General features: G+C 41.8%; 3 protein-coding genes across 4 annotated transcripts; all 3 read right to left on the reverse strand.

Annotated features, from left to right (window-relative positions):
- Positions 1-2,984: 2,984 nt before the first annotated feature.
- LOC115687656 (uncharacterized) lies at positions 2,985-6,773 on the reverse strand. The gene is made up of 7 exons (XM_030613296.2): positions 5,826-6,773; positions 4,823-4,963; positions 4,623-4,736; positions 4,370-4,543; positions 3,859-3,974; positions 3,410-3,494; positions 2,985-3,327 (listed from the first exon to the last, which is right to left on the reverse strand). The coding sequence occupies exons 1-7, from the start codon at positions 6,309-6,311 to the stop codon at positions 3,319-3,321; spliced, it is 1,125 nt and encodes a 374-aa protein (XP_030469156.1). The 5' UTR covers positions 6,312-6,773; the 3' UTR covers positions 2,985-3,318.
- A 794-nt stretch (positions 6,774-7,567) lies between these two features.
- LOC115687655 (peptidyl-prolyl cis-trans isomerase CYP37, chloroplastic) lies at positions 7,568-13,143 on the reverse strand. The gene is made up of 12 exons (XM_030613294.2): positions 12,886-13,143; positions 12,071-12,331; positions 11,905-11,994; positions 11,501-11,596; positions 10,950-11,057; positions 10,775-10,824; positions 10,089-10,191; positions 9,186-9,239; positions 8,284-8,442; positions 8,087-8,209; positions 7,950-7,999; positions 7,568-7,845 (listed from the first exon to the last, which is right to left on the reverse strand). The coding sequence occupies exons 1-12, from the start codon at positions 13,081-13,083 to the stop codon at positions 7,734-7,736; spliced, it is 1,404 nt and encodes a 467-aa protein (XP_030469154.1). The 5' UTR covers positions 13,084-13,143; the 3' UTR covers positions 7,568-7,733.
- Positions 13,144-16,800: 3,657 nt separating this feature from the next.
- Positions 16,801-19,368, reverse strand: LOC115687711 (uncharacterized). Of its 2 annotated transcripts, XM_056317435.1 has the most exons (4): positions 19,036-19,368; positions 18,636-18,792; positions 17,772-18,442; positions 16,801-17,564 (listed from the first exon to the last, which is right to left on the reverse strand). In XM_056317435.1, exons 3-4 carry the CDS (start codon positions 18,262-18,264, stop codon positions 17,185-17,187), a joined length of 873 nt encoding a protein of 290 aa, XP_056173410.1. In that variant the 5' UTR covers positions 18,265-18,442; positions 18,636-18,792; positions 19,036-19,368; the 3' UTR covers positions 16,801-17,184. The 2 variants fall into 2 exon arrangements, with proteins under 2 accessions (XP_056173410.1, XP_030469211.1); XM_030613351.2 differs by lacking the exons at positions 18,636-18,792; positions 19,036-19,368 and having other exon boundaries at positions 17,772-18,623.

The following is a 19,368-nucleotide window of genomic DNA, read 5'->3' on the forward strand; positions in this document are numbered from 1 at the left end:
ATCGAGGGAGATCGTGAATTTTTTCAAAGAGAATCTCGTTATCCAAGTGTCAGTCAGGCCCACGTTTGAACCTCATCGAATCGGGCACAACGTGATGTGATAGCGGCAATTAATGTCCTTTTGACGTAAAGGATGACGCAATCTATGAAGGGCAGAGGATTGCCCACCTTGCAAGGGAAAGAAATTTAGGGGATAAACCATGAGAAGGAAGAAATTTGCTTTTGGGTAGGAAACACCGGAAGTGTGCACGGAAGACCCAAGAAAGAGAATGTCAAACCGGAAGGGAAGAACGAGTCAAAAGTAAGTTTCGGATTAAGAGTGGGATAATTATCAAATATAAAAAAAGTCTTAAATTTATACGGATGTAAATTCAGTTCTAAATTTTTAATTTGACTAATTTAATCATGAACTTTTTGACAATTTACGAATGTGGTCATTCCGACAAATTTTGAATTGAAATTAATGATGTGGATTCTGGTCATCTTACGTGGCGCTACTGGACAACTAGGAAATCATAAATACTATACACGTCAGTGCCAACCGTGCTACGTTGGACGGTAGGCGTCTATGTCAACAACTACTAGCTAAAATTGTCTGGAATAACTATATTAGCAAATCGTCAAAATGTTATGACTAAATTGATCAAATTGAAAAGTTTAGGATTGAATTAGCATTGGTACTCTGACCAAAAAAAAATTGGCATTGGTACAATAGGTTTATGACTTTTTTTGTAATTTTCCTGATTGAGAGTTAAAAAACAAGTATGTAACAATGGTGAGCAGATAATCTCATAATGTCTTAGTGGGGATAATTGTCCAAAAAGTCCCAAACCTAGTATATGCAATCGATTTAGTCTTAAATCTTTTAAGTGTGTCAATTTATTTCTTAACCTTTTGACGATTTGCCAATGTAGTTCTTCCGGCCAATTTTGATAAAAAATCACTGACGTAGACGCCGACTGTCCTACACAGCACATCCGAAGCTAAAATAGACAATTTTTGGAGTTTTTTCGTGATTTTTTTTCTTTTCATTGTTTTTTTCCTTTTCTTTCTTTATTATTTTTTTATTTTCCTATGTCGGGGAAGGTTGGTGGAGGCCATCGGCTACAGGCGAGGGCATCGCGGCCGTTGTCAGATCTGGGTGAGGGCTTGCAACGCTCTTGCTAGCCATAGTGAAGGCTCGCGAGCTCTTGCTTGTGGCTGGCAACCTCCATCGACCGTCATTTGGGCCACAGACTAATGGAGGGAAATAGGAAAAAAGAAAAAAGAAAAGGAAAGAAATAAAAAGGAAAAAAAGAAAAAAGTTTAGAAAATTTAATAAAAAGTTTTGAAAAATAAAAGAAAAACTCTGAAAATTATTCACATCAGTGCCGAATATGCCATGTAGGACAATCAGCATTCACATTAGCAATTTCTAGCCAAAATTGATCGAAATGACTATATTGGTAATTTATCAAAAGGTTTAAGACTAAATTAACACAATTAAAAGATTTAGAATTAATATGATGGCCATATAATAGATTTAGAATTTTTTGAAAGATTTTGCCTATATTGGCCATTAGGTCGAGCACAAATAATGGAGGATGAAAATAGTCGTCAAACTTACCAGTTTTGCTCGTGTAAGAAGAATATCTTCTTCTTTTTTTACTGCAAACGTCACCTCCACCTAACCAAGTTCTTTCATAGACCCGTGTTAAGTTAATAGGGTTTAACTAATTACGGATACAATTCTTGAATACTCGATGTGATGTAATTGGTTCTCATCCTTTGGAGACTACATCTTCAAAAGGATCACCCTAAGATTATCATCTCGTGGCTAACGAGAACGAATCAAATCGAATGACTTTCTTTCTCAATCTCTCTGACTCGCTCCTTCAGAACCAAAATCGAAAAGTTTGAAAAAGAATATCGGTCATTCACGACCACTGGCGACTCCAAGTGTGATCACGGAGTCTTACGGAGCCCTAAGATATGGCCCATGCGGTATACCCGGAATCGACAGGGTACGATCAATCCGGTCTACGAGACTCGCGTTCAAGCAAGAAATTTTCCCTCACCAGTCACTAGCTAATGGTGTGTTCTTTTACTTGGTTCAGATGGAACAAGGAACAAATGCACAAGCTGTCCAGAGAAGCACATGTGGTTGCGCCAAGGCGATGTGATTAAAACATAACCTAATTACTTAAATACCACATTAGGACCACTAATTAGGGGTGTGCAAAAGAACCGGGACCCGCCTGGAACCGGTGGTTCCCAAGGGAACCGGTCTGATTCCCGGTTCCAATTTTTTGGAACCGGTACTGTTTGCGCCGGTTCCCGGTTCCCGCTGTGGAACCGCCCACCCGCTCACCCGGACCGGACCGGTAATATAATAATAATATATTTTATTTTTTAAAATTTTTAATTAAAAAAATCTGACCAAAAAAAATTTTTAAAAAGAAGAAAATTTGTTATCATGTCTGAATCTCTTGTTTAATTGGGATACCTTGGTCATTTTTCCCAATAATTAATGGGTACCCACTTGATTTATGGATGAAGTGGTTAATATAATCAATCATAGTGTAGGAATTGTATGAAAAGTTATGTTCTTTTCCTTTTGTTCTGTTGATCCTATGTTGGTCCATAGATTTTTTTTTTATTTGTCTAGGAAAACTTGTTGAGACCGGTTCCATGGACTCGCCCAAGAACCGGACCGGACCGGACCGGCGGTCCGGTTCTCGGGCGGGTCCATGGAACCGACGGGCGGTTCTCGGTTCCAATTTTTGGAACCGGTCCTGTAGCGGGCGGTCCACGGTTCCGGGGTGGGAACCGCCCACCCGGACCATGCACACCCCTGCCACTAATCACATCACTTATCGATTACTCAATGCGTTCCATGTAATATTGACTGATCATCTGCATATTTGTGCAATTATGTGGGTAGGACAAGTAGCTGGGGCAAGAAAAACCACAGACAGAGAGAAAACGTGGCTCTGCAAGCAGAAATTCCTACAAGACACTCATCGGGATTGTTTACCATTTATTTTCATTTTCCCCCTGCAGAAGAATTACACAATGTGAAGTTAAGAGATAATTACCTGACGAGAAATTTTATACACACACACATATGAAAGGAGGAGGATGGTGGTACAGGAATTATACACTTAGATCTCCGACGCCCATGTGCATCACTGATAATCCGACACCTCTAGACCCGCATTTCTATTGCTATGTCGACGAGCACGGTCCGTTGCTAAGGTAGATTTCTCTCTCTCCCACTGTGGGCAAGTTTGAAGAATAAATGCGTCGTCAAGACTACTGTTTCTGCTTGTTACAACACCTATTGCTCCTGCAAACGAGGAAATTTTCCAGAGTGTAAGAAGACCTTTTCCTGTCCACTAAAACAAATGCACCACGTTGAATCTTTTTACCTCGGGAGGATTCAGCAACTGTGCGCCAGGATTGGCTTCGGCTGGAGCCTCAGAGATTCTTGCCTCTGATTTTTCATTTGAATAGCTACAAAGAGAGAAGCAAACACATATTAGTATAGAACCAGAGTAATATATAAGCAGCAATAGGGCAATGACCTAGGCGGTAAAGTTCCGACAAGTCTTGCTTAAGTGTCACAACTGAGCAAAAGACAATGACCATTCAAGCAAATTGGCAATGCAGATTCATGCTCTTCAAACCAAACTTACAATGAAGAACAATTTCACTCGTGCTACAGGCATGTCTCCCAATCAGATCCACGTGTTTAAGCTATAAAATAGAGCACTACTTCTAATACTACATTCTATGCAGCGTCCTGATTTACAAACTAGAAAATTCTTATCACAGATCCAGCATCAATTGAGACAGAGTCTATATAATTAAAACTCACGTTGAGAGGATTGTCACCCATATGAGCTCAACACAGTCCACCCAAAGAAGCCTTTGTTCCACTGGGACCGCCCCGTAGGTAATCAGATGAGCAAATGGCCAAAGCTTCCATCCAGCCTGCGAAGAAAAGCCATGAAACAAGTAAGCGTACTGGGCAAGGTACAACAGCTGTGGGTGTCGGTTAAGGAAATTCGGTTATAGCTCAGATTGCTGATGAAAAAAAAAATGACTGTAAGCAGACAAGCTTTTCTCATTAAATCAAGGAATAAGAAAATGTCTCTGTTTTCCTTTTCTAGAACTTCAACTGTTTATTTGGATCTTTGATCAGTTCACTAGATGAAAAAGACAGTAGCTTGACTCTAGCAAATTAAAAGATTCATTCTCTCAAGTGTTCAACTCCTCTCAGCAGAATGAAAGCAGAATGAGAGTAGGTTGGATCAGATTCATCTTCCTACAACTGTGCCACCAACTTGAGGAAAATAGAATGACAAAACATGGATAGGATTACTCACTGTTAGCATAGGCCAGAAAGTTGCTTTCAGTTCAGTAAAGATGCTGATTGGGGACTCTAGACGTAAGAAACCCAAAACAGTGTAATATATGCTGTTCCAAATCGCTGCCCACACTGTTTGATCAAACGCTACTTTGACAGGTACCACCCACCAGTCTTGGAAAGGAAAGAGCTCCTGTAGAATAAAAGAGTGGACCTCACGCGACAGTGGAAAGAAATGCTCTTTGAATGTAAAATGGGAAAGTTTCAATTACCTCGCAGAATTCATAGTAATAGTGAGAAAGAGACCCATGAAGTGTGAATCCAACGAGGCCCGATCTGAACATCCGTGCTCTATCAAACTCAAAGAGTGGTTTTCCTTCAAAGCACTGCAAAAGTTACGAGTCAGCAATTGTTGAATGAAGCCTGATATCCTGAAGCTTGAAACTCTCAAATTTGTCTGATAGCAACAAACCTGTGCGATCCAGTCCCCAAGGGAGTATACCACTCCACTAATGACCATCTTGGCTAAAACAGGGTTTGCCTTAAGAGCTTCCTCGTAAGCACTCCAGTTGTGTAGAGGTGCATACTGCAGTATCTCATATATGGTCCATCCCTAGAAGAACACCAAAAGCGATTCAACAAAACGTATCATCGAGCTAAGTTGCATGGACAGACAATTCGTTCTCAAATCTGAGATCCTCTCTCGGTATTTAGTAGGCAATGCATAAAAGGTCAAGAAAAGAGAGATTTTTCCAAGCACAATTGAAGAATTAAATGAAAAGACAACTAATCACTAATTTCACATGCCTAACACTGGATCAAGCAATGACAAAGAATGGCTCTTGATAAAGATATATCATGACACCATAGACTTCTCATCATCCAGATAATTCCAGTTTGGCTGTCATTTCTTTATCCTCATCAAGTATCTACTTGAGGGCCACCAATTTCTATATAGAGCACTACTCAACAACATTTCTATCTATATTTCTCTCAATCTTCAACTCATCCCCCAAATTAGAGCATAAATCCATTCAAGCTACGTATAAAAGGATGCTACCAATTACCAGCTTAAGTTTTATATGAATCGGCAATGATCCTGCAATTTTTACATTAACATCATACTAAGAGTTCTCCTGTTCGAGGCTCCATTTACTCGTATACTTCCCCATCAAAGTCAATTTCCAATTCCATGCTTTTCCGCTTGGACAATTCTTACAATACTGAGATCATAACAATGAGTTGTCCCACCTTAAAAGATGGCTATCTGCCAAAGAACTCAATCCGCAAATCGACTATACATTACAAAAAAAATGCATTAACATCATTCACAGAACCGAGAATTGCATTGCATCCTCCCATCCATCCTATAGTTGGCATAAAGATTCAATTATAACTCAAAACTCGCGCCACGAACAGTTGATCACCCAAATTACATAACAAAAGGAGCAACGAACAGATATGAACCCACTCACATGCCAATAATCTCTGTCAATCGTGAGCAACTTGGTGAGGGCATAAGTACCGGCGGCCAACACGATCATCCCATTGATGCTCCGATCTATCCACCTCTCCATCTCTTCGTTTCCGTCCTTCTCGACTCCGCTCGAAGACGGCGAAGCGCCCGAAGACGACGACGAAGAGAACCCATCGAACGAAAACTGCCCTTCGCTCGTCGCGAACCCACCCACTTGGCTCACCAGCTCGGGCCCCTCCCCTTCCCTCTCCAGGCTCACCGCCAAGCCCTCTTGCTGGTCCGTGCTGTCTTCGCTCTGCACCGGGATGACGTCGAGCTCCTCGGCGACCGAGCTGGCGACGAGCCTCGAGTTGCCGAGCCGCGGCCTGCTCCGCGGGAAAGGCGGGAACTTTGCGAGCTTGGCGGGGGAGAGGGGCGGAGGGTGAAGTGGGTTTGGGCCTATTTTCGGGAGAGGGAGGAGGCTTCGCGGTGAGATGGAAGCCATGGACGGTGGCGGGTCGCTGAGTTGGGAGAGAGAGAGAGACCCGAGTTGAAGCGAACTATCGACTCCCTCAGTTCTGCGTTCTTCTCCAAGTTTTGGATATGGAGATACAGTGGGGATTATATATGTGTGGTCAAAATTCTTTTTGCACGCAGTGGGTATGGGTTTACTGCGGTCAGGTCGGCAGCCTCTTGTGCTGTTTCGTGGTTGAGATGAGGCATACGTTGAGTTGAATTGGTGAAATCAAGGAAAGTCAAAGTTTTGATACGAGTGGTGATTGGGTTTCAGGAGGTGGTATATGGTACACTGGAGTTAGGCTGGGATGCAGAGTAGCTTTTGCCGTGTGGTCGACAGAGTCCACCTCAGCAAATGCGGTAGATTCTGAGATTCAGACAATGAGCAGAACAATGAAGAAAGAACCGGAAGCTGACCTTAACTGTGTAATTTAGCCTTGATTATGATGGTGGGTGGGAACAAGGAAATTCAGGAACGATAGAGATTGACTGACCTAATAATTTGGTGGGCAGTGAGTGATTCTGCACGGAGAGATTCTTCTCCAACTTTGAGAGGAAAGAAACAACCGTGGCTTTGTAAAATCCAAGGATTCTACCAATGAGAGCCTGACATCTCTAGCCTCACCACCACAAGTTGCATTGTCGTGTGGACCCACATGAAAAGAACTGCTCCCACAAATTTCTGTGGGCGAGAAAGATTGCATCCCAAAAATCTCCTCATCCCTACAGATTTTCTGCTATTTTTCCCACTTTTTATTTATTTATTTATGTTAGCCATTCAAATTTCTGAGGCCAGATATTGGCAGGGATGGATCATTTGTTTGGATTGCATTGGAAGACTTGTGTATCATCTCATCTCTCTTCCGGCTTCAGCTGAAGCCTGACCCGCTTCATGTCACTGTCTAGTGACCATAATAAACCAAATGATGGGGATGTGTTCTGATTCCATCTTCTAACAAGTTGAACTGAGAAAAACCTAAAATTTTCAGAAAAGTATGGTAATCTGTATCTACATCCACCTTGCTTTCTTCCAGCTACCGGGAATTCAAAGGACGGGTCAGCGCAAGAAGATGTGTCTTATTGTATCTGGATAACATCCAGTGCATAGGAAATATTAGGAAGAGCACGATATGTCCTTTTTCCGTAACCGATTTTTCCACTGGTAACATGAGATCGAAAACTTAGAAAGTACGACATTGTGAGCTGATGGCCACATCTTATAAGATGAAGAGTGATAATGATGTCTAGATGAATGGAGAATGTTCTAGAATTTCGATATAATTCAACCGTAGCAATTGCCCCAGAGAATGATGGCCAAAAGGGTTCCAAGTCATGTCTGATATAAAACCAGGCAAAAATTTGCATCCTCGTATATGAACAATTCCATTCCTTGGTTATAAAAACAAGCAGATTAACTCTCACTAGGGACTACGAGGCGATCTTGGCCTTCTACTAGCTTAGCAGATCGAATAACATCTCCTGTTTTAATCTGTGAAAGGATATCTCTCCCTGTAGTTGCGTAGCTGCCAAACAGAGAGCCTTGTTAGACAAGGAAAGAATGGCTGTCCATATTAAAAACTTTCAGGTCCGCATTACAAGGAAAAAGCTCAAAGGATTAAATACCTACCCGAAAACAGAAAATTGCCCTTCGTCAAAAGATATACCTCCGAGGCCGGACTACACCACCAAAATGTAAACATGTAAGGACACGTACTCATTTTATAATCATTGAGTTCCAATTGAATATCGCTCAACTCTACTCACATTTCTTTTATCATATAAATAGAAGAAAAACTGATAAGGCGAAGAGTATTCATCGGAGTCAGCACTGTGTGCCATTGCAACTGCCCCGTAAACAGACATGGGAAGAACTGGCAATTCACCATCCTTCAATGCCACCAAGAAATATTCTTGTCAGTTTTAACAAACATAAAATAAGAAGGAAGAAGAGATGTTGTTACCTGTATACTTAATGTGGTCCTGTACAATGGTTCGAATTGCCCAGATGGCATTATCTCTAAAGGAACTCTAAAGCCAGCGCTCTTATCAATGCCACTATCTGCGAGAACAGCTTGGTTGGCACAACTGAGCTTTGCCCCATCATATGCTCCATCAACTACCTACAGATTTCGACGCAATTGTGAGTCTTCCAATGGGATGTTGGTGCTTACTGTTAAGAGTTTCGCCTTAATCGCAGATATGAAACATTAGTACTCCCTGTGGAAAGAAAAATGTGGCTTATTGAACATATTAGTTAGTTCAACGCCTATGAATGACAAATGAGAAATCTACACATATCATTGATTTTGAATCAGCCATCCTGATGCCATTATAGAAGCGTTGACTAGTAAAACTCAAGACTTGAAGGCCATGGACAAAGCAAACTCATATAAGCCTTCTGGATTCTGCCTCAAAAGCTGAAACAATGGATAGAATATCCAAATGGCTGACCACTAACCTTTTCTTTTACCCCCGTGGGAAATCCAAGAATAACAAAGCTATCACAAATTAAGGGGGATGCTAGTTTACTTCACCTAACTTTAAGTTTTGTCCAACGTGGCGTTTTTTCCATGATGCTAATCTTAACCATGTTTTCACTGTTAAATGTGAGGAAACATCTTCGGCATGCCACTTTCTTCACTTTTTTTTTTTTTACCATATTTTCATTTCATTTATCCCCTATAAAACTAAGCAAGTGTATGCGGAGACAAAATAAAACCAACCAAACACTAAAACAAGTAAAGCACATATATGAACTTTTGCTTCTTTGTATGCCACATCCTGATCGGTGCATAACACGTCAAACATCAACTAAAGTAGACAATTGTTTCCAGAGGTTAAAAGAGAAGTTCGAGTACCTTACCATTTTTGCGAAATTTCCTGCAGTCAATGGCGCTGAGTATCCATCAATAACCATCTGCATAAACCATTTCATGTACAGCAGTCAGAGCCAAAACATGTGGAAACTCAAGTGATGAGAATCTAAGTTGATGCTGGCTGCACTAGTTGGAGCGCCTGAAAAAACATGAGCAGTGCTCTGTAAATCGAGAACTCCATGCGTTCATAGAATCCACCCAGTAGTAATCTATTGACAAAACTGATATTAATCCTCAAATCATCTGCACCCAGAAAACTGTACGGCTGGCTAGCCAAGCACATGACAGTCCAAGTGCACAAGCACCGACAGATGCATTCTTCTTTCTTACGGTCCTCCTTCTTGTAAATCTATGTTTTAGTTTCAGACAGTGGTACCTTCAGTGAAGCATGGTGGAAGGTGATCACCCAAAAGGAAGCATATCGGACAAACATATATAGTCAGGAAGACTTCCTACTAGACCCAGTATCCCCACATTGTTTGGTTAGTCTAAGTCTGACCATCACACAGCATGCTGTCATTTGTGGTGAACACTTAGATGAATGGCTCCGGATATTCTTCCATGCTGAGAAGTGAGAATCCACAGCAGCTGTGACCTGAGATTCTTCAATTTTCCTCTAGCTCTATAGAATGATGATTAAGCACCAAATTTGTTGCTAATAAGACACCAGAAAGGTGAGAAATGTTAACCGCGAAGCTTTTTATCGCTAATTTGTTTGGAATATGGGGAAGAGTCCAAACTGCTCCAAGAATTTTGGGATAAAATTTAAAAGAAATTAGATATCCTCAATTACTTTAGCAGTGAAAGGGATTTGGTTGCAGTTTCTCAATGTTAGATTCTGCTCACAGGGCATTATTCCTGTCGACTAATTTATGTTGAACTGTGGATACCTGAATCGTGGCAGTCTTTCTTGGTTCACCACCAACTTCAGGTGAAAATGCTGTTCCATCCCCTTTCTCGATTGTAAGTTCAACAGTCGCTCTTCCCGTCAGTCTACAAGTGGTAGAACTCAGTGTGCAGTTTGTTGAAGTAATAAACATCAATGGGAACAGTAGATAATTATACTTAGGAAGTCTGGCATGTCAATGGATGGTTTTCACATCACAGAGCAGTTGTGTAAATAGGAATTAGATAATGGCATGCAATTGTCATCAAGAAATTATGCAACCCTAACTAGTATATGAAATTAGGTCAAGTAAAAAGACCATCGTATGATCGTCGAGTTACAATGAAATTGACCTGCAACAAAATTTTTAAAAAAGATGTTATCTTGCCCAATATATTAATCCACCAATTCAGACAGGAAAAAGAACTGCAAAAAAGATCCTGAGGCAGCCAAAAAGTTCAATTTAACAAAATATCATGACAGGCATTCCTACTTCCTGATTGACCTGTTCATATTTCACAAGTCAATCTCATGCCAGATATATTACACCCAGAAGGCCATTAACGTCAACAAGTATTCATGAAACGGGCAAATGCTATTACTTGATAATATCTGTTTGTGTTATATTCACATAAGAATCTCAATTGTAAGAAAACAAATAGTGATTCACCATTTCTCAAAAGGACTGACCTAGGATATTTCAAGTATTGCTCTGGCAACAGAAAAGACAATCCAGGGGCCTGTTGCAAATAAGTTCAGAATCTGGCCATTGTTACATTCTCTTGTAAGATGAATGGCAAGAAAGTGCAAGAGTCGAAAGTCTGCTGATGCGAGAAGGGCTAGCAATATAAAGCATAACTACTACCTGCAACAGTTCGATTTCTGCAACAGTATCCAATGATGATGCAAGGTCTACAGATACTTTATCAGGGTCCTTATCATTGATATATTGAAGGAGCTCTTGCAATCCACCCTGAGAAAAGGAAGAAACTTTGGATCATTTTGGTAGATCTGGTAAAGGAAAAAACGTACAGCCAAATAAGATCGAGAAAATTTTGATGCAGCATTGTATCGCTAATACTGACAGGTACCTAGGACGAGATTATATAGTTTTTGCTTGGGTGTCAGAAGAAAAGGTTTGCACTCTCCTCTACCGTCCATACTAGGTTGAGTTATCGTTGTCCAACAGTTTTTGACAGCAATTATGTAGCAAAGTAGCAGCAAAGAGGACTGGAAAGAATTTTGAGAGGATTTGGCACAATTCAGGGGTCTCTTTTTCTGTTCTGCTAATCCACAGGGGTTTATCACTTAGGGGAGTCCAGAATCCATACGTCCTATTTCTATCTTGGTATTCATGTAATCCACATCAAGTTAAAAAACAACGGAGCTTACATATTCTCGAGTACCTTCCCATACCTTCCCATCAATGAGAGATGCATACAGCAAGGAACCTTTGTCTCTCAGCTCTGCTGGTATACTGGCCAAAATAGAATCTTTCTCATCCTTTGCTATCTAAGATAGGGGAACATTAATTAGACTTTGGAGAGGCTATCGTACGAGTCACAAGGAGAATATTCCAGAAGTAAAAGTAATACAAACTGATGGTAAACGAGAAAACAAACAAGACCTGAACGGTATGGCAGATTTACCAACTGAAACTAGTTCATGCAATTCTCTAGTATATTTTTGCACAAGATAGGCCAGGTTTGGGTAGAGATGGGTGTTTCTTGATAACATAGCTTCCGAGAATGAATATCATTTGGACATCCAACTCCTATGCAGTGCACCGCATCAGATAAAAGAGGAAAAGATACCGGTACCTTAAGGGCTTTCTTGACATTACCCTCCATGGTTCCATATGGCTTTCTCTGTGGTATTCTCAGTAAGTACGAGATGTCCTCCAACGATTCCTATAAGCAAATTAAGATAGTCTTTACTAATTTGGTGAGAGAGGATCCAAAGACAAACAGAATCGTGACTAATGACCTGTATAGCCTTCATATTTGTGTTCGCAGGGATAGCTCTCCTCAAAGCAAGTTCCCCGGTTCTGGGGACTTTGGTGTCAGGAGAATAGAGAACAGCATTGGCTGGAGCGATAGACCAATAATCCCAACCCAATGAAGTAATTGGAGATGCGATATGAACGAAAATAAGGGCTGTAGCGACGAAACTCTCGAGTTTCTTAAATGCATGTCCATGATCTGATAGGAAGAAGTTGAAAGGAGAGCCTTTATGCTCCAATTTATCCTGCGTGACTGAAACCCCATTTCATAGAGCAGGAAACACTTACGAGAGAAAGAACATGCACGTAATCTTGTGCAGAAACTTAACTATATCATTACTCAATAAGATAGCTAGCATTCTCAAAAAAGAGGTCGATCACAGCTTATTTTCCTTGACTTAATCATCAGGAGCAAAATTGCAGCTCTAAGAAAATGTAATCTTCCTTCCCCAATTCCAATGGAAACAAAGTCAACCTTTTATTTTTAGCCACAACCAGTGAGGCAACTCTTCTTTAATCCACACATTTCCTTAAATACTTCATCCACTCTATCATAACTGCACGCAGGGTCATCCCTATTTCTTCATGAAACTCAGCATGCTCGTTTTAGGTGATTTCTCTCCCAGATAAGGCCATTACGCAAAATTTGGCGAAATGAGCTCACCATGTCCATTAAAGTACAGAGCCATCAAGAAGAGCAATTTGCTAGTTGATGAGCATATACCACCAAGACAGTAAGATTATGGAAACCCATCAGCCAGTATCACCATAAAAGAAAACTAAATAATTCAAAACCGACCTGTGCGCTGTCGTTAGAAGAACTGCAGTAGATCTTGAAACTGCCCGAATCGGCACCATTTTTGGTGTGCTTTGCATGGATCACCGGAAACGCAAAATGGGTGTTGATCAGAGTTTGCTTTGCAGAATTGGAGAGAAAGTTAAGAGAGGGTTTGAAAGTGTAAGAGAAGAACGGAGATGAGGATAAAGGGGAAGCCATGGATGGGCGTTGGTAGCTGGTGGAGAGGGGCCTTTTGGCGCGCCTGAATCCTATCTCTATCTTTCTAGCAATTTCATTCGGTTTCGGTTTTTTTTTCTAGTTTTTCTTTTGTCGAATTTTCTCTTGTTAGTATTTAGTTTTTGGATTAATACCGCGAAAAACTCTAAACCTGTACATATGTGATAAATTTATCCCCAAACTAATCTTTTGACATCCAAAAACCCTAAAGTGGTACATTGATGATAAATTTACCCCAAACTAATTTTTTGACCACCAAAAATCTCAAACTGACCACGAAAAATCATAAACGGATAAGCTTGTGACAAATAGAGGGGTAAAATCATAAATTGGTATACCCGTCAACTGCCACGTGTCATCCCACTCAACAATTTGATTGTAAAATTTAATGAAAATTAACAGAGCGTAAATTTGTCGCAAGTTTACCGATTTGGGGTTTGTCGTGATATAAACCCTTAATTTTTCAAATGTTTTATGTGCTGTAACATGGCTTCGTGACATCCTTATTTTTAACTGTTCGAATTTCTATGACATGTATAACCCACACCCTCTTAATTTCTCAGTAGATCGGTTTGAAGAAATCACTAAACTCCTTGACCAATAATCAATATATATGTTTAGGAAAATTTTAAATAGAGGCATGAAATGGCGGGCCGTTTTTCTTAACACATGGTCTGACTAAATTCTATCTTAAATAAGGGCCTAAAATGACCAGTTTAGTCTCAAAATAAGAGCCCGAGATCAACAAACAGTCAAATCTTCCCCAGCCGATGGCTAGAGGAGAGGTAATTTGGTCCTAAATTTTCTGCTTTGACCTAAATTGAAGAAGGTTGAAATTGAAGTTAGAGTTCTTCGATGATAAATAGTGACCGGTCAGATGCCACACTTCACCCGCCCGCCCCCAGCTCTTCGCCTCCATGGCCAACGCTAGGGGTGAGCACAGGTCGGTTCGGTTCTCGGTTCTAGAGAGGGAGGTTCCGATTCTTAGTTCCATTTTTTTAGGAACCGCCAAAACTGAAATCGGGAACCGGAATCGAAACCGAGAACCGGAATCGAGAATAGAACCGAGAATCAAGAGCCCTAAATCTAAATCCATAATTTTCTTACTACTCCTCACTTTTTACTTCTTAGCTCTCAAATTCTCATCTCCGTCCGCATGCTCATTGCTGTGATTAACTTGTCATGTAAAACATTTTCTAAGGTTTTGTTTAGACCTTTGATTTATTGTGGTTTTCAAGTGCCCACCATTCACTTTGCTTAACTTTGTTATGTTTGGGTATCCATTGTCATGTATCTATGCCAAGTTTTTGTTCTTTTGTGAGGTCGATTATTTTCGTCATTTACTCTTTCAAAAAAATATCTTAAGTTTGATGATTGCATAGTTAGAACCATAGTGATAATGGATGGTGGAAGGAGAAAAGAAAAAGTTGTAGTTACAGTTGCAAATAATCGATACGCGACAGTTCAATTTTAAATTTAAAACTATTATTAAGTTATCAACTACGATTGTAGTTTCTTTTTATTTTAGTTGGTCAGAATTTGGAACAAATTTTCATGGATGTTTGAGGACCAAAAGCTAATCTTTCTTTCCCTTTTCCTGGTTCCCATTTTGTTTGTGGTCTTGGATATGGATATTGTCTTAATCGACATGCTAATCCCTTGTGAATTATGTTGCGTATCGATTCACGCAATGACTTATCATGTTAATTGTATTTATTTGAATCGTAATACTAGGAAAACTAGTCTTTTTGTATTCTCTTTGGTGAATGATAAGCTTTTTCGGTATTGTTGTGTTCATTCTTGTTTTGTTTAATTAAAAATGAAACCAAAAAAACTTGTTGGACCCTAAAACCTATGACAAGATAGGTTCCAGATTCCAGATTCCGACGGATAGGTTTTGAGTTTCAAAAAATAAGGAACCTGTACCCGACGGTAGGTTCTAGGTTTCATGTAGAACCTGTAAGAAATCTGGAACCGCTTACTCCTAGCCAACGCTATCACCGACGTCACCCAGACTTGATCCGTCCTCAAGACTTTCGACGACTGCCATGACCATGAGGCCGTTGACAATGCCCGATCGAAGCTGGCCGAGATCAAGTCCACCAGACCTATAATTTGGGCTCAATTGGTGAGTGATCTTAGAGAGAAGGAGTAGTTTGCGACCCTCGCTAAAATCTGAGAATAGAAAAAATTGGGAATTTGGAGCACGAACTCTACCTACAATTTGGGTCAAAGCTAGGAACTTTCGGATATCATGGCCCTTGCTCAAGTCACTGGTCAACGAAGATTTGGCCGTCTAGGCGAACTCAAGCCCTTATTTGAGCTAAGTTGATCACTTCATATCCTTATTTGAAGTTTTCCCTACTTGCCTTTTGTTCTCTAGGAGCAAAATTTTGAATGATTTAACCGGTCTGTGTGAGAAGTTATCGTGACTAGCGGAAGACTCAAGGTGCATTTTTTAGGGGGGCCCTGGATAAAGCTCAATGAAAATCCAGACCGGCCCTGGTGGGCTTGAGCCGGCCGGCTCGGTCCTACGAATTCGTACATAAAATCTTTTCTACGGATGGACTTGGGTCAGCAATTTAGGCCCAATGATCAACTCCATTTGATATTACTGAAGGGCGCAAACAAAATAAAAGGAAAATATGGGTATCGATTTAACAATTAGGGGGAATTGAAGGGGAGGAAATGATCTTTTATCCCTGGCTTTAGTCTTGGTCCAAGACTAAAGATGAAAAGATGGGCGGATCCGAAGATCAATTCAGACGGGGTCCGAATGAAAACGTTAAATCACGAGGCCCGACTCGACTCCAACTCGACTCGATTGGGCACGAGCCAAGCTCGTCCGCCCCCGAAATGCTTTGATCGGGAAGGTGGAGAAGGGGGAGGAAAATGTCGAATCTTCTTTTGCGCGCACTAAATAATAGAACCGCCATTTAAGCAAATGTATTTACGCGAAAAAAGGCACTAAAATACTAAAATCAACAGGGAAAGTTATTTGAAACTGAATATACCAAAAGTAAAATAAAATAAATGAACTTCCATTTTAACCTCTTTTTTTTTAATTGGTATTGTCCATTTTAACTTTACAAAAGTCGAATGCGATGTTTTTATTTTTTTTTTGTTTGCGCTTTGCTTTTCACCTTTTTCGCTACGCGCTTGAAGACTTTACATTTGTCCGTCCACCTTCTTTTATAGCACTTTCACTTTCTGTTCCACTTCCTTTTCGGAACGAGAAAGCAAATGTGAAGGGGACATGATAATTGATCCTTCGCATTGGGATATCTTTATACGTATGAATGGGTATAGCCTCTTGTTGTACAAAACCTGAGATTTATCGACCACTTTTAGCTTGCAACAACTTGTACAATGTTTTTTCGCAAGGGCAATACTTCCCCTAAAAAAAAAGAAAATAATAAGGATGGACTAATCGATATCGTGGTAACTCAACATTTCACGTGAAAATACTTGCTTCGCGACTAAAGTTTCGCGATACTGACTCGACAACAACCCACGAAAGGTGCATCTACCGGCATCAGCTTCTGTCGAATCACTCATAAAGTGTCGGCAAACCTAGGTTCTTTGTGAATAAACCGAGTAGAATGGCTTAATCACAAAGAACCTAGGTTTTGCACACCCATGCACAATGCCTTTCATGCAAGCATTCGATTTTGGCAATAATCTTGCATTTGTAGGACCTTGAATCCGCATAAACATCTAGAAACTTTGCGAAACCGTCTCAGTGACACGAGATAATGAATATGTACAATATCAAGTCTTCACCGTATCTTCTTGCCATCAATTACTAATTATTTCGATGGCCATAATTTACCTAACTCTATTTTTTTACTTATACGGTGCTCAAAGCAAACGCATCTGGTTTGACTTCGCCTCCCCGGACACTTTGCCCAAATCCCAAAAACCCCGTACCCAAAAAAGAAAATGTTTTTTATTTTTCGATTTCCCTAAACATTCTTCTTTTCTCTCTCAATATATATCTTTATTTCTTCCAAAAGAACGATTATAAATTTTATAACCATAATAAAATAGTAAAAACTATAGGTATACCTCCCCCCTTCAACTTCATCGCCAGTCCAAACGGACCTCGCCGAGGCCCACAACGTGCTCGCTGGGCTTGGCGAACGACACGATGTGACTGCTCATCATGAAGGCCGTGACCCGCTCCGACACCAGGATGTCGTCCATCCTCAGCTCCTGCAGCCGCCGCACGTACTCCGCCGCGTGCATCACGTCCCACACCACCCCGACCCCGCCGGGCTTCAGCACCCGCACCAGCTCCCCCACCACCCGCATCCTCTCCGCCGCCGCCTCCGCCGTCCGGTGGCCGTGCTCCTTCCCCACCGTGTGCACGAACGCCGCCGACACCACCACGTCGAAGTAGTTGTCCGGGAACGGCAGCCGCCTCGCGTCTCCCTCCCGGCACGTCACGTACTCTTGCACACCTAGCGATATAACATAAGAGAACATGTTCCCGTGAGAAAACTAATGAACTCAGATTTGAAAATCTAGATGTTAATCCATAGATCAGATGAGAAGCAAACGTACGTGTTCATCCACCATGAACGAGCAGATGCGAAGTTATTTGTACGGGGAGTTGATTTCAACTTTTCATATGAGAATCTGAGAAGACGATAAAGGAGAGAAATTACCTTCCATGTTTGCGGTCCTTAGAGTAGAGAGAGCGGTCCTCTTGCACTGGGCCAGCCCCACGACCCGGCCCGAGCTGCCGGTCTTCTTGAGCTGCGTCGCCACCGCATTCAGCAGGATCCCCCGGCCGCACCCGAGGTCGAGCGCGTTCCTCACCGTCGACCAGTCGCTGACCGCGCCGACGATCCGCTGGGCCATGTCGTGGTGCAACGGCAGCGCCGAGTAGAAGAAGTTCCCGGCGGCGTAGAACAGGCAGACCGCCGACAGCGCCGTCACGCACCCCGCGAAGCCGGCGGCGAACCGGGCCCACGCGGCGGAGGACAGGAGGGTCGCCTCGAAATAGGCGCAGATGGGGTCGAAGTAGAGGAGGAAGAGGACGGACATGGAGGAGAAGAAGACGGCGTGGAGCAGGAGGAAGAGCAGGGTCTGCCACTGGTCCATGCCGTATATCCCGTAGATCTGCGACCAATCCCTGTTTGTCGATTGCTTCCCCATTCCTTATTCTTATGTATTGTGGGTAATTTTGACTGTTGGGTAGTGATCGATTTGCAAGAGGATGGTAAGATTTGGCCAAAGTTAGGTGCTTTTGAGCGAGGCTTTGTGTAAATTGTGAGCGACTGCTGGGGTTGAAAGGGAAAGACTTTGGGTTTGGTTTGGTTCCTCCAAATTCAACCTGCAAAGTTATGAAATTTCAGTTCAGACAGTGACAGCTATCGATTTGGGAGTGATCTACCGGGTTGGAAAGTGTAAAGCGAGCTTATCAAACTGAAGTGAAATCGCAAAACAGGAAGAGTTCAGATTCGGTGTGGCAGGCAAACATCATCAATGCATTTGATGGAGGGAGGGAGGGAGAGAGGGAGACTGACCAGACGATGGTTGAAACTTCTTTGGCAGGAGACAAACAGAGGCCAATCCCAGAGAGCGTGGAGCCCTTGTACTTTCGCTATTCACAGTGATTCACAGATCTTGGAAACGGCGAAACAGAGCCACGGATCCATGAACCCGAGATTGATTGGTTTTTTCCTGGAGATCCCAACACGAAAAGCGGGTGAGAAGATCAAGACGAAAGAACCAAATTGCAGCACAGTACCGCTAAAAAGCCTATTCTCTGCAAACCAGAGACTCATATATACGTGATATAGAGAGAGAGAGAGAGAGAGAGAGAGAGATAGAGAGATGTAGTAGGCCTGCAAGTGTCAGGGGTGCAAATGATAAATTCGCGATAAAGAATCCATTTTTCCTGTGCGGGGCTTTAAATTTTCATACCTTACACTGAAATTCTGTCTGTCTCTCTCTCTTTCTCTGTCTCTCGAGCACTCGCAGTGGCTGAATTTTAGGTACGGCGGCAAGTGGAATGATACCATGAAAGAGCGCAAGAACGAGTTAGTTGCGGCAAAGGCCGGTTCACCCGGACGCAGCAGAGCCGAGCCAACAGCGCGGTCTTGTTGAATGTTTCTTCGATTTGGTCCCCTTTTCTTACAGGAGATTTCTACGTGGGTTTGGCATAGATTTTTGAAATCTCTGTTCACCGCAACGATGGCTAATCAAAGCCAAGCGAAGTTGAAGGCATCGGCGGTTACCGTCTGCCCAAAATCTATG

This window comes from Syzygium oleosum, unplaced genomic scaffold (assembly GCF_021117445.2).
Source record: "Syzygium oleosum isolate NSW1041296 unplaced genomic scaffold, Sole_v2.1 Sole_v2.13, whole genome shotgun sequence".
In the NCBI taxonomy this organism is placed as follows: Eukaryota; Viridiplantae; Streptophyta; class Magnoliopsida; order Myrtales; family Myrtaceae; genus Syzygium; species Syzygium oleosum.